The sequence below is a fragment of the Amaranthus tricolor genome, chromosome 1, assembly GCF_026212465.1.
Source record: "Amaranthus tricolor cultivar Red isolate AtriRed21 chromosome 1, ASM2621246v1, whole genome shotgun sequence".
Taxonomy (NCBI): domain Eukaryota; kingdom Viridiplantae; phylum Streptophyta; class Magnoliopsida; order Caryophyllales; family Amaranthaceae; genus Amaranthus; species Amaranthus tricolor.
Window position 1 is genome coordinate 31,498,006 of NC_080047.1, and position 14,697 is coordinate 31,512,702.

At 34.1% G+C, this 14,697-nt stretch overlaps 1 protein-coding gene across 2 annotated transcripts; it reads right to left on the reverse strand.

The window, feature by feature from the left end:
* Positions 1-8,427: 8,427 nt before the first annotated feature.
* LOC130820256 (cysteine-rich receptor-like protein kinase 15) lies at positions 8,428-14,405 on the reverse strand. 2 transcript variants are annotated; one of them, XM_057685572.1, is made up of 7 exons: positions 13,271-14,405; positions 12,531-12,695; positions 12,305-12,402; positions 11,774-11,984; positions 11,451-11,688; positions 11,008-11,155; positions 8,428-10,926 (listed from the first exon to the last, which is right to left on the reverse strand). In XM_057685572.1, exons 1-7 carry the CDS (start codon positions 14,148-14,150, stop codon positions 10,576-10,578), a joined length of 2,091 nt encoding a protein of 696 aa, XP_057541555.1. In that variant the 5' UTR covers positions 14,151-14,405; the 3' UTR covers positions 8,428-10,575. The 2 variants fall into 2 exon arrangements, with proteins under 2 accessions (XP_057541555.1, XP_057541550.1); XM_057685567.1 differs by having other exon boundaries at positions 12,305-12,432.
* Between the last annotated feature and the right edge of the window lie 292 nt (positions 14,406-14,697).

Consider the following 14,697-nt stretch of genomic DNA (forward strand, 5'->3'; position numbering starts at 1 on the left):
TGTCAGCAAAATACTACAGGAAAACAAAACATACAATTAAAGTAACAACATTTCTTATAGACTTGATCCATTACAGTTATTTTTAGTTACTTTTGGTTAATGTCGCCTTCATCATTTATGAATAATTCACTTATAAATAAAATAGTTAGCCATACTGTTGTAACTACCCATTTATACCACCGGACAAACTCGCCATACTGCGAAAACAACCCAAAGTCCAAGTGTGAGAACAATACATTAGGGGAAGCTAATCCCTAAGCAAGTCGCTACCATAGGAAACACGCTATACTTAGGTGCCTATGGTAAAGTATACATACCCCTGCGATGGCTGATAATGCCGCTATATACTGCAAGTAAAACAATCCACCAATTAGCGTCATACTACGTCCACTAACACTATAAAAAACAGCAGATGGCTACGAGTCCTTCCCGTCTCCATCCTGTCGCGATCTCCCATACAACGACGAGGAGATGGAGACAGAAAGAACCCATAACCATTTTTGTTGTCGCCATTAGCATTTCCTGTAGTGATCCAGTCTCCATTTTTGCATCAGAAATCTACTCTCGTTGCCAATTTATATCCTCAACTCCCTATTACATTTCAATATTATTATTGTATTATTATTACATTAATATTATTAGTTTTTAAATATTAATTAATAAGAATTAAGAGTTTATAATTCATAATTTAGGTTTTATTTTAATTAAAATAATAATAAAAATTAATAAAAATCTACATTTAAACTAAAAAATTAACAAAAACTACCAACATAAAAATTACCAGCATGTACAACAACATACAAATAAAAAATTATCAAAATTAACAAAAAACAACTATAAAAAAAAAGAAAGAAAACATAAAGTGCAAACTAAAATTTACCAACAAAAACATACAAAAAGAAAAATAAATCTACATATAAACTATAATCAAATAACAACAACATATGAACTATTAGAAAAACTAAAAAATGTTAGAAAACTAACTGAAAGTGAATGATGCCGGTTGAATAAATGCTGAAGATGGAAGGTTGATGGTTAAACATTGAAGGTTGAAGAAGGTTGAAAGTTGAAGAATAAGTGGATGAGATTGAAGATTGAAGGTGTTAGGTGAAAAAATGAAGTTGAAATTGAAAGTGGAAAAATTTATAGACCAAGTTCACTCCTTTCGCAAATTTGAATTCTCATAGAATATTGATGGCGACGGGATAAAGACGATGGTCGTAGCCAACTTTGGGGACATGATGGAGACAGCAAATGGCCGCAGCCAACCTTGGCGACAAGATTCTTTCTATCTCCATCCTGTGGCCAAACTTGGCGACATAATGTCTCAATATCAATTTGTTTTGTTGTGTTATTATGTTAGTGAGGACATATTACCTCTTATAAATTTCTTGAAATCATAAACTCTTGATTTAAGAAAACGTATTATCATCTTTACTTACTACATGCACATCATAATAAGAGAATCAATGTGATATAATATTATACTACGTGTACGTGCCTTTAAAAGACAGTTTAAAATGTACTTATCAACTTTCCAGTCATAAATCGAGATCCTACATAATTTAATCGTATATACTTGGATAAGCACACACTCATGCTATCTTAAATCATAAATCAATACAAAAAAATGGCACAATTTTGACTAAAAGTTTCCGACTAACCGAAATAGTCAAAAATTTCCGACTGATTTTCCGACTGACAGGCGTTAGTCGGAATTTCCGACTAAATTGCTACTGAATTACTTTTTGGTCGTAATTTTAAATTAAAAAAAATTTACCATTAATTTTTTTTCTGAATAATTTCTGATTGAATTTTAGTCGATAAATTACTGATCATTTTCCAACTAAATTTCGGTCGGAACTTAGTTCGTAAAAAAATTTCAAAATTTAGACGCACAAGTAACAAGACAGGTTGACTAATCTGAACTAACTAAATACATAAACTAATCCTACCATAATATCTATACACTAGATTTATAATAAGAGAATAACTCCAGTAAAAGAAAATCGAGAAATAAAGTTAGTTAAGTTACTTTGTCAACTAAAGTTATTCTGTAGTGGTTGACTCACATTTATCTAAAGTTATTTAGTTGCATTAACTTACAAATTTTAGTTCACCAAATTTATTTTTAGTTATTTTATTCAACTATATTTGTTCAAATAATAATTATATATGTTCAACTTATTTTTTGTAATTTTGTTCAACTAATAAAATACTAATATTACGTTAATACGAGTAATAATATACTAATACATCTAATATGCCAAATAATATAATAATAATATACTAATACAACTAATAATAATAATAATAATAATAATAATAATAATAATAATAATATATTAATACAACTAATAATATACTAATACAAATAATAATACCAATAATAATACACTAATACGACTAATAATATATTAATAATGCATTAATACGACAAACAATACATTAATACGAGTACTTATATATTAAAAAAACTAATAATACACTAATACTAAGAAAACTAATAAAACACTAATACAACTAATTACATACTAATAATATATTAGTACTACACTAATACGACCTTTTTTTTTAGTAACACTAATACGACTAATAATGCACTAATACGACTAAATAACTAATAAAGTACTAATAATGCACTAATACGAGTAGTAATATACTTATACTATTAATAATAATAATAATAATAATAATAATAATAATAATAATAATAATAATAATAATAATAATAATAATAATAATAATAATAATTACAACTAATACGAGTAATAATCTATTATACCAACAAATAATATACTAATACAACTAATAATAATACTAATACTACACTAATACGACTAATATGACACTAATACGACTAATAGTACACTAATACAACTAATAATAAATTAATACCAATACAACTAATAGTAGGAGTGTTATGTTATAGATTCAATAACATAACTTAGAGTATCACTAATCAATAGTTGACCATACTGGTTGGAGTATGGATGTAATATCCATAAGGTCTTGGGTTTGAAACTTTCCTAAGGCATTTGTGTATAAAGCTAGTGGTGGACGCCACGTGGGTATGACATCGTACATCCCTTTCATCCAATTTGTTTTTTTTTTCCGACTAATCAGGTAGTCGGAAATTTTTTAAAAACTTTTTTCTTGCCATTTGGGATAAATTCTATTTTCCGACTAATTTTTGACTTTTTAATAGTGGGAAATTAGTCGGAAATTTCCTACTATTTTCTGACTAACTTGGTAGTCGGAATTTTCAACTAATTTTTCGACTAACCATGGTTAGTCGGAAATTGCGACTGTTTTCCTACTGAGTGAATTTCAGACCATTTTGATCCGACTACCCCAAAACAGTTGGAATTCAGTCGGTATAGCTCTATACCGACTGATTTTCAACTGTTTTGGGTGGTCGAAAGTGTGTCTTTTTTTGTAGTGAACCAATGCACACACATCCCAAGACATTCTATAACAATAAGAAAGTCATCCATTACACTTCACAAAATCACTAATATAAATAAAAATTCAGATTTAAGAATCTGTTCAACACAGTAGGTTAGGACTATTAAAACGAAATTCCGACTTCCCCGTTGAGTTTACAAGATATCGAAACCCTTCAGTTACTAAATTTCATAATATTTAAAGCACTCTAGATATTTTTTTAACCTGTTTAAAGGTCAAAAAGAATTCAAAAATCCATTTTTAGCCAATTAATCCATCCTACTAAATTTCACCAATTTACTCAAAAAAATTCTTACATATTAATATTACTAGCATCCAATCCAAATTTTATAATTATCATAATCATCACCCTATTATTATTATTATTATTATTATTATTATTATTATTATTATTATTATTATTATTATTATGTTTTTTTGGAGAAATAAAAAATTTCATTAATCCAAACAAAACAAGACAAGCTCAATACAAGGAAAGTACCTTGCTCCATCAGTACATCAGTATGGAAGACGCACCCACCTTCGATTAAGGGTTGTGCACCCGTACTCTTCATGTGCAGAAGTAAGGAAGCAACCAAGGAGAACAAAGTTCTACAATATAGGTCAAAATAGCATAATAAGAAACATAACCATTACAATACAAAAGCAACAATCAGACTAGGCAACAAGGAGCACACTCTCAGCTGCACCTCATCAACAATACTCCTCAAGACAACATTAGGGTGTTTGAGCTTGTATTGCCAAATAGCCTCATTATGAGCCTGTCACAAGTGGTAAATCAAGCTGCAGATACTAATCATAACAACTTGCCATTTGATCTTGGAAGCACGCCACTTCTTAGGATCAATATCATGAATGGAAGTAAGTCTTAATCTTTGCTGAAGCCAAAGTTCAAGCCCCGCAGACAGAGCTTACTATACTGATAGATGAAGAATAAATGGTGAACTGATTCAGTCGAAGACCAACACAAAGGGCACAAGTCATCTGTAACCATACCAACACGAACGAGATTTTTTTTGTAGCAAGTTTTCCTAGCATAGCCAACCACGAAACAAACCTCTCCCTAGGAATATTGAGTCTATGCCATACCCACTTATCCCAGTGCACAGGTTGGCGTAGATCCAAACAGTCCTTATAAACCTCCTGGAGACTATACGTAGTGAGACTCATAAAACGACTGAGCTTATCTTTAATCCTACAAAGCTTCCTAAGAACCCAACTAGCTGTAGAAGAAGGGTTGAAGATAGCTCAGCTAGCACCCTTGCCCCTTGGTATAGACCCCGTGGACCCATATTACCCATAACGACTCCTGAAGGGAGCTAATATGCCACGCAAGCTTCCCAACAGCAGCAATGTTCCAAACCTCAAGGTTCCTAATACCAAGGCCTCCTACATTCTTAGGCCTACAAACATGATTCTGGTTAACCTTGCCAGCAGTGTCATTGTTGTGAACACCAAACCACAGATAAGAATGATAAATGGCATTAATCAATTGAAGTCTAGCAGTATAAGACAAGTTCCTAGCATACCAGACTCTAATATGAGCAATCATTTTGTCCACTAGAGCCTCACAATCAGCTACAGAGATCTTCTTTGCTATGAGGGGTATACCAATGTACCTAAAGGGGAGGGAGCCAAGAAGAAGTTGCACCTCCTGAGCAAAATGAGATTAGGACATAGATCAGATGTTTGAGCAAACCCTTCAAGAGTATGACATAGCAACTTAATGGAAGTGAGGTCACCCTTACAGAGCAACATGAGATCATCAGCAAAGCAAAGGTGATTCAACTTTAGTTGCCTACATCTAGGGTGTGGTTTAAATTGGGGATTAAGCATCAAACACAACAAGCTACGAGACAAATATTCCATCCCAATTACAAAAAGTAATGGTAAGCCTCTCTTAGCCTTAAAAACCTCAGACGGGAGCCATTGATCAACAAGGCATATTGTGTAGAGGTAATACAAGCCATAACTATTTTAACAAACTTGGGGGGGGGGGGGGGGGGGGGGGGGGGGGGGGGGGGGCAGTTAAGAGCCACCATCATATCCTTGATAAACAACCAATCCAATGTGTCATACGCCTTCCTAATATCTACTTTAATCAAACAACTAGGATAACTGTAACAGGCTCAAATTTCTTAATCTTAATCTTCCGATTAATTATTCCGAAATTTCTTTTCGAATTACTAATCCTTTGGTTATCTAATTCAAATCACCTTTAATTCCTAAACCTTATTCCGATTTTTATAATTTCTTCCAAATATTAAACTTAAAAATATATATATATTCTTAAATTTCTTTATAAGCACTAAAATATTATTTTATTATTTTATACTACGAAAAGTAAAATTTTAATATTATATTTACGGTTTTATTAAAACGTTACGTTTCAATTTCATTTTCTTAAACAAACTTTACTACTTATCATTTTAACTTTACAACTTTGATTTAATTATTTTATACCTAAAAATTAACTATATTTTTCTTATTAACTTTAAGTATAGTTTTAACTAAAATTTTCTAAGTAAACTATCATATTTTCATAATCAAACCTTAATCATACTTTCCCATTAATCTAAAATATTTCACTAGCATAAACTAGAACAAAAATTTGATGAATCAAAATCCTTTCTACATCAATCCATAATGTTCATCACTTACACAAGCTATCACCATTTCCTTACACAAGTTAACCTTCTTCTACACTCCAAATTCTTACACATCCACTTACACACTCCAACTCTTACACATCCACTTACACACTCCAACTCTTACACATTCACTTACACACTCTAAATCACTTACACAAGTTAACCTTCTTTTTCATACAAACTTATGAACTAAAAAGTTGCCCAAAACTCATTATAAATACCCCTCCTTAGCCATGAGATCACTTGCACCCCCATCATCAAATCTTTCTACCATTCTTTCTTATATCTTCACTTCATTAACATCTTACTAACTTTATACCCTTTTTATTTGTTGAAGAATCAAATGAAGATGGAGCTTGATCTTATCACTTCTTAAGCCAATAATCATCAACTTTTGAAAAGTCAAGTATTATCTTTTGGAGCTTGGATATCATTTTCTTTTGGGTAATTGAAGATCTACTTCTTTGAAGCTTGGAGCCTTGAAGACTTTCTCTTTTGGAGCTTATTTCCTTAAGTTCTTATTTTCCTATTATTATTCTCTTACTTGGTTTAGCACCACCTTCGGAGGAAAATGGTACACATTTTCTTAACTCTCTCGTTATGTGATATTTATTTATGGTTACTCGATAATATAAAAGCATGATCAATATGATTTTATTTTAGTCATTTAAACTTTACATGGTAATATTAAAGTTATATCCAGTTTAGTGATATTTTCGTCAAAACAATAATATTTTTTTTGGGACACTCGAAAAAAAGTCATATATATGGAAATTTTTGATTAATATGATAATATAGATATATATGAATTTTACTAGTTAAATAAACTTATGTGTTTAAAATGATTCCATATCATCTTGGTGTTTTGATAAATTTTTAATCGGTTTATTGGTAAAATAGTCAAACAAATTTGTTAAAATGCTTAGCGTTGTTTTTCTCGAAAACTCATTTCATTTAGATTTTGGACTTTTAATAACTTATCGGATTATGTTTTTTTTAGTTATGATAGATCCGTTTTACTATTTTACTGATTATTTGATAAAATACGTTATTAATATTACTCTTGACTATTATGATTATTTATGACATAATATGACTTAGTTTAGCCTCAGGAATCATAGTATAGCTACGAAAATTTTTTTTATTTAATTAATATTAATTTATTAGATGCTAGTAATTTGTTTCTATTAAAAGGGTAGAATTGTCAAAATTTTTACTAGTACAAGTTTGACTTATAAGAATGTGAACTATTTCGGTTTAGAGTCTTGTTTGATATTGCATGATATTGATTGTATGACTTTGATAGTAAGGTAACGTCGAACCATGGACCGGCATGTAAAATCCCGGCGTCCGTGTTAGCCGGCACGTAAAATGCGGTGTCAGACAGGGGGTCCGAGAAAAACCCATCCTGTGAAGTCTCGAGCATAACAGTATTGAGAGGAGTGACGACTCCCACCACAGTTAGGGTTTAGGACTACGGTCCTCACCTAACCAGACCCTTACATATATCAGTTGTCATTATTGTTGTGATCTTGTGATGTGCTATGATGGTAAAGCTATGAGACTTAATTGAACTTGATTAAATAAGCATTAAGGTTACCAAGTATTTAGTAGCAGTAATGAACTTCTGCAAGTATTGAGAATGTAACTTAATGGCTTAGTAAAGGTCAATAATGAGTAATAACCTTCTATATTGTGCTTGATGATTATTTTGTAAGCATGATTTAACTATCGCATCATAAGCTTGTTGAGAAAATTGTACTCGGCTTTATCGCTGACCGATTTAATCGGCTGTCATCCGTATTATGGATGACAGTATTTTGCAGGAAAATTTAGCTCAGGTTTCGATCCAGGCCGCAACTTTAATTATTCTATCGAGGACTTAGCTTCAATGATTTTACTTGATGACTATATTGTACTTATGTTTTTTTTTATCGTATTTAAGTAAACCTTATTTTATATTTTCTCAGTTGTAAGGTATTTTTTTTACTTATGTTTTGAACGTTTTTTTAGTTCAAATGGTTTTTTGCAGTTCGGCGTTTTACAATTCCGCATTATTTATCTTAAGTATAATTATTAATGTTAATTATGTATTGGGAGTGCCGCTCCTGCTACAATAACAACCCTTGCGTGAATAGTGTTTGACCAGGTCTTGACATAATAAAATGTTGTGGGAAATAGTCATCCCTTTGACAAAAGCCCCTTGATTCAAACTAATAATGGAACCAAGAACTTTTGAAAGCCGGGTGCAAATAAGTTTAGCCACACATTTATACAAGATATGACAACATGAGATAGACCTATAATCTCCAGGGGATGACGGGCAAGAAGTTTTAGGAATAAGAGTAATAGAAGTAATATTTCAAGACTTCAGTGTCTGACCAGTGAGGAAAAAAGACTGTATAGCCTGAACAACATCTTTCCCAACAATAGGCCAACCAACCTTGTAGAAGGTGCTATTAAAACCATCAATCCCCGAGGCGTTGTTGTCAGGAATGCTCCACAAAGCATGCTTGATCTCCTTAGCTGTAAAACAAAAATGTAATTGAGATCTCATATCCTAAGTAAGGATGGGCCAGCATCAATAAACTTCATATTAATCTTGCTCCTATTCTCCAAACTCCTATACATCAGATCAATATAGAAAGAAGTAAACACATTCTGAATAATATGAGGGTCATAAACAAGAACACCATCAATATGAATCTGATTAATTCTATTATGGGTGTAGCGATGCTTAAGACTATTATGGAAGAAGGAAGTGTTTTCATCGCCAAAATTGATCCAGTCAACCTTAGCCTTCTGCTGCAAAAAGGAAGCATACTCTTTCTTAACCTGAGCAAGCTTAAGGGCCATAAGGTGCTCAGTATTCACAAGCATTTCATCTCTAGGGTGCTTATAAACATTATCCTAGGCCATAGATAAATTCCTCTCAGCTTTAGCTAGGGCCACTTGAATAGGGGTACGCTGATAATGCTCCTTAAACAAGTGTTTAAGTCTCTTAAGTTTCTTCTAAATTTGAAAACTTAAGACACCAGACACAGTCTTTGAAAGAGTCTTTTCCAGTCCAAAAATTATAAAACCTAAAAGGTTTTTTACCCAAAGGTTGGATAAAGAATTTGACCAAAAGGGGAGAGTGATTAAATTGTCCCTTAGGAAGAAAAGTGGCTTCGGCATTAGAATAAGTAGCATCCCAAAGACTATTACAAAGAACTCGATCGATCTTACTCATAACCCTTTTAGCCCCTTGTTATTTGTTGTTCCAATTATAAAACCTCCTTGAGCTCTTCATATCATGCACCCCATATCTAGTGATACACAAACTAAGAGGTTTAACCTCATGTAATCGAACCGGCTGGCCTATCCTCTCATCCAAGTTTGCTAAGCAATTAAAGTCTCTCAAGATAATCCAAGGATCAACACAAGAACCAGCAATACTATCAAGCTGATGAAACAAATGCCTTCACACATGAATATCTGTTGCACCATACACAAAGGAACAAAGAAAAAGGGAACCAGCTCTAGGAAGAACTTTCAAGTGCATAATCTGGCTGCTACAGTAAACTATGTTCACTGTCAACTCTTCATGTTTCCATCCAATTAGAATTCTCCCTCCAGTATGATATGAAAGGTTATGAGACAAACTCCATCCAGGACACACATTTTGGTAAAGAGAGCCCAAATTTTGCCTCTTCACCTTAGTCTCGAGAAGGCCAAATAAGCAAACATTGTTTTGAGATATAAAGTGAAATACCTCCGGTTGCTTCCGAAGCATATTTAGCCCTCTCACATTCCAACCTAGCACATTAGTCATAAGACCGGATGGGGTATAGCCCCCAACGCTTTTATTTGAGTTGATCCATCCTTTGGTACCCCTGCATCCATACCATCCCCTACATTCCCTGATAAGACATCAAAACTATTAGAGGTATCCAAGAACACCACCAAAGTCAACTGATCAATAACAGGACCCCTGTCCTTGTGCTTACTCCTAACTAGCTGAAAACCATCATCAATTGTATCCTCCTCAGCCACTGTGGTATGGTCTTGTGTTGTTTAAGGTACCCGCCACTGTTGGACTGTGTCTCTACACCCCTCCACCGAATGCACAAGTTGAAGACACTTAGTACACGTGGTAGGCTTCCAATCATAGGACAACCTCTTCGACACTAATTCATCAACCTCATTGGTAAAGAAGACCTCATCCAGGAACCCTGTAGTTAAATCCATCTCAATATGGACACGGGCATACATCATCCGGTCCTTCTTGAGGGTGGCATCTAGGGGTGTTCAAAAATATCCGGTTTGGAAAACCCGATCCGAAAAACTCGATATTCAATTTTTAAAACCGGGTAAATTACCCGGTTTACCAAATTCGACCAACTAAAATTCTTAAATTAGGTAATCATTAGAATAATACAGGTCTCAGAAGCAAGTTATTGATAAAAATGCTTATTTAGTGAGATGAAGCTTCAATCCCAGAGAACGAATTACTAGATCTAATGACAGATTTATCAGATTGTTGTCCAGTGCTTCTAGAGCTAGATTCTGTTTTAGATCCCGATGAACTCAATCTTGTTCGATTGCCCACCGCATAGGCAGGCTGTTGCGGTGTTGGAAGATGAAGATCTAAACTACCGTTGAGATAAGAGACTATAGAAAGCATTGTAGGTCTTCCCTCAGTATCCCCTTGAACACACAGCAAGCCAATGTGCAGGCATTGTAGGACTTCAATGTCTGAATATGACGTTCCAAGAGATGTATCTATAACTTCCAAAGGTGTGCCCTCGCACCAATGTCTCCAAACCTGTTGACGATAAACAGATCCTATATCATTGCATATAATTTAAAAAGGAAAACATTACTTGAATTTATCATTTTATCTTACATATGTTAGAAGATTTTCGGCTACTAAAGATTGGCGATGAGTGATCTTCTTCCCGGTTATGATCTCTATTACCAAAACACCAAAACTGTATACGTCTGATTTGGTAGATATTTCACCATATTCAACGTATTCCGGAGCCATGTATCCCCTGCATATAATTATAAAGTTATATTTCCTCAGTTCTGAAATACTCGCTACATAACGATTTTTGACACTATTCATTGTTCTTAGCTTATTTTATATGTTGTGGCTAATGTGTAAGGAAAAATATTAGTGAATTGGGAACTTATTTGAATCGTTTAATAGCATAAATGATAAAAGTAGTGCATAAAATTGCGTAAAAAATCAAATGTGGCAAGTATAGAGGAAACGAAGGAAGTATACAATATTAACAAGAACCCTGCTAATCCTCTTGCCAAATAAACTAGGAAAGCAAAACTTACAGAGTTCCTGCTAGTCTGCTTGTCTGATCTTGTTTCTGATTCACTGCAAAGTTTTTTGCTAGGCCAAAATCTGATATTTTTGGATTCATATCAGTGTCTAACAATATATTACTAGCTTTGAGGTCTCGATGAATAATTTTAAGTCGAGAATCTTCATGGAGATAGAACATTCCTCGAGCAACGCCTTGTATAATTTTGTACCTCGCTGACCAGTCTAATGTACCTTGTGTTCCTTTTTCTGTATGTGCATTTTTAGATGCAATTAAACAGGAGTTGCATGATCTTGATTTTAAAATTTCAATTAAGTGTAATACTTAGCATACCAAATAAAAACAAATCGAGACTTTTGTTGGTAACAAATTCGTACACAAGCAGCTTCTCATCCGGTGTTAAGCAAAATCCCAAGAGCCGAACAAGATTTTTGTGCTGTAATTTGGCAACAAACACCACTTCATTTTTGAATTGTTCGGCTCCTTGGGGGGTGTCTTTAGACAGTCTCTTCACTGCTATGTGTTGCCCATTCGGAAGGGTTCCCTGCCAAATGAAAAATATGATATATTTCCCAACAAACATCTATATATATTGAGAGAATTTAGCAAGAATTCACATTACTAAAGATAAATCACCGTAGAAGGTAAAATAATACTTGTTAATATGTAAAAGTTAAAATGTTGCAAATAAAAATATACAAATTAAGTATATTATGTTTTTGATCTGGGGTAGACTAGATAATCTTTACTGTAAGGAGAGAAGAAATTAATCCAACCTGTACGGTTGTGAGAATCGAAATCCTGTGATTACAAAGCCCTCAATCACTAGGTTGTCATAATATTTCTAATCATTGGTTTTCTTACCTTATAAACAACACCGAATCCCCCTTCACCAATCTTTAGAAAGTCCGAAAAATTGTTGGTCGCATATTGAAGTGTGGTAAACTCAAACTGCAGGGACTCTACAGCCATCAAATAGTCATGAACATTACCTAAGGCATCATAAGGGAAGCAAAGACATTAAAGCGCAACATAATATGAAGTGCGAATCGCAATAACAATTAACATGTAATAAGCTTTTGATTATTACCATTCCCAAAATTTAGAGCATGATTTCTCCCACTATGCATTCTTGTGATTACGGGTCGTTTTTTACATAGAAGAAAGACGAGCACGGTTACTAGAATGGCCAGGAACAGCACTAAACAAGCTAGAGAGATGTTCACCACCAGTGTCTGATTCGGCTTACCCTTTCCTACACCACAACATAAGCTTGAAGTGAATATCAGGTTAGCTACAAATCTAGCATTAAGCATTCTATTAAGTAAATTGAGACTACACAGGTTCAGATCCGTGTAAAAAATAGGGTCTGCGTCTAAATTTTTAGACCCAGATGGGGATAGGTTTATTGTCATTTTTTATTTTGAGTTAATATTTATTTCTACTTCTTCCCTCAAATGGGGATTTTCAAAGATCTAACTCAACCAAAAGCTTAAGCTGATATATGAGGCTCTACAATATGTTATATTTTCTAATACGCCCCCTCATACGAGAGCACTTTGGGCTAGAAGTGTGGATGCTACACAGAATAACCCTCCTTATACCTAGTGCGAAATATTCCACTTGAGGGGTGGTTGAGATTCGAACCCGTGACTTTTAGCCACGTTGACTTCTAATACCATGTCAAGAAACCAACTCAACCAAAAGCTTAAGCTATATATGAGGCTCCACAATGTTATACTCCTATTTTCTAACAGGGATAGCTTTAGGGTAAGACAGGGGATGGGAAAACAGATGAAGATTATAAGTGAACTAAGGAATCGGACTCACCTTGAACCTGTGCACCTTGCTTAGGAGAGGAAGAAGGTGGACTAGGCAGTGGTAATGGTGGGCGCGTTGGTGTTGGTGTTATATCCTCGTAAAAACGGTAGACCTCATACCTTGCATCGCAACTTGGATTCAACATATGACAACCCCTACTTCCATCGCAATAAGTATCCATTCTATTAATAAGAATATTCTGACACATTCCACAAACAGTGGGAGTAAGGTCAGGTGTGCACTGAGCCATTGTATATAATCTCACATAACTATTAAATTCAACATCTTTAGTTATATAGTACTTCCTGTCACCTTCAAGACCAGAATTATTATTGGGTCTAAGTGAACTCAAATTAGAGGCTAACGTATTCATAGTATCACCTGCCAATTTCTTGAATCTGTTGATCTCACTAGTGTACGACGATATATCTTCGTGGTTCTTCCAACCCTCTGCTATTGTGTCATTGACAAAACTTAAGAAAGACTCGTTAGAGTATCGAACCATGCACTTATCGTACCAAATAACTGCACTCATATCCTGCGGACATTCTTTTGGTGGTAAGTTAATAACAGCAGTAGAGACGCAACCATTGCAATCTTGAGGAGTAGTATCCCCTCGACAAAGAAATTGGCCATAGATTTTTGTTGAGTCGGGGGTGACAGAAATGGAGGTTGTGTAGTATCCTTGATTAGTGCTTTCACCAGCTAATGTTGGAAGGGTAGATAATAGCTTGTTGAGATTGGTCCGATATGAGCTTTCAAGATCAAAATCTGTGGAAGAGCACCAGGGTTTGATAAAAACGTATTGGGGGTCGCTTGCAATAAGTTGTGTGATAAAAATAAAAGTTGCCAGTGATAAAACAATAAGTAGCTTGGGCAATGAAACCATTTTTAAGGTTACACTTGCACTTGCACCCAACACTGACTACTGACTATAAGAAAGATATTGGAAAAAGAATATAATGAACCTTATTTTGAGAGGAGAACCGACGAAAATAATTCTCCATTTCTAAGACATAGACTAGTCTTTAAGTCCTATCAGTGACAGTGAGTAAATGCGGCTGACTAATACTGTGGAACGTACTCTATCTTTGTGTGGTGTTCACCATTACACACTGCTTTTGAACAATTACTTTATTGTTTATGAATTGCTTTTGGTGATTAGGAAGTTGCGAGGTTGCTCCTACTTATGCAAGTAAAGTAAACGGTTTTGATTTAGTCAAGTCAAGTCAAGTCTGTCTTTGTGTGGTGTCCACCATAAAACACAACTTTACAAGTCTTTTTAAGTCCAACTTTCATGCTCACCCCAAGTCAGCTAAGCAAGCGCTCGAGTCCACACTTCATAAATATCTTATCTATTCTTTTTTATAAAAGTTATGAAGTAAATTTTTGGAAAAATTTTCCTATATATATAATCTCATCTACTCTTAATTATT

Bases quoted from the DNA above. Each gene is read 5' to 3' on its own strand.
- LOC130820256 (XM_057685567.1), bottom strand. From the start codon at position 14,150: ATGGTTTCATTGCCCAAGCTACTTATTGTTTTATCACTGGCAACTTTT. The intron at 12,433-12,530 runs GTAATAATCAAA...ATGATGCCTTAG, and splicing joins TGCTCTAAATTTTGGGAATG to GTAATGTTCATGACTATTTG. The intron at 10,927-11,007 runs GTAAGATAAAAT...TATCGTCAACAG, and splicing joins CCGAAAATCTTCTAACATAT to GTTTGGAGACATTGGTGCGA.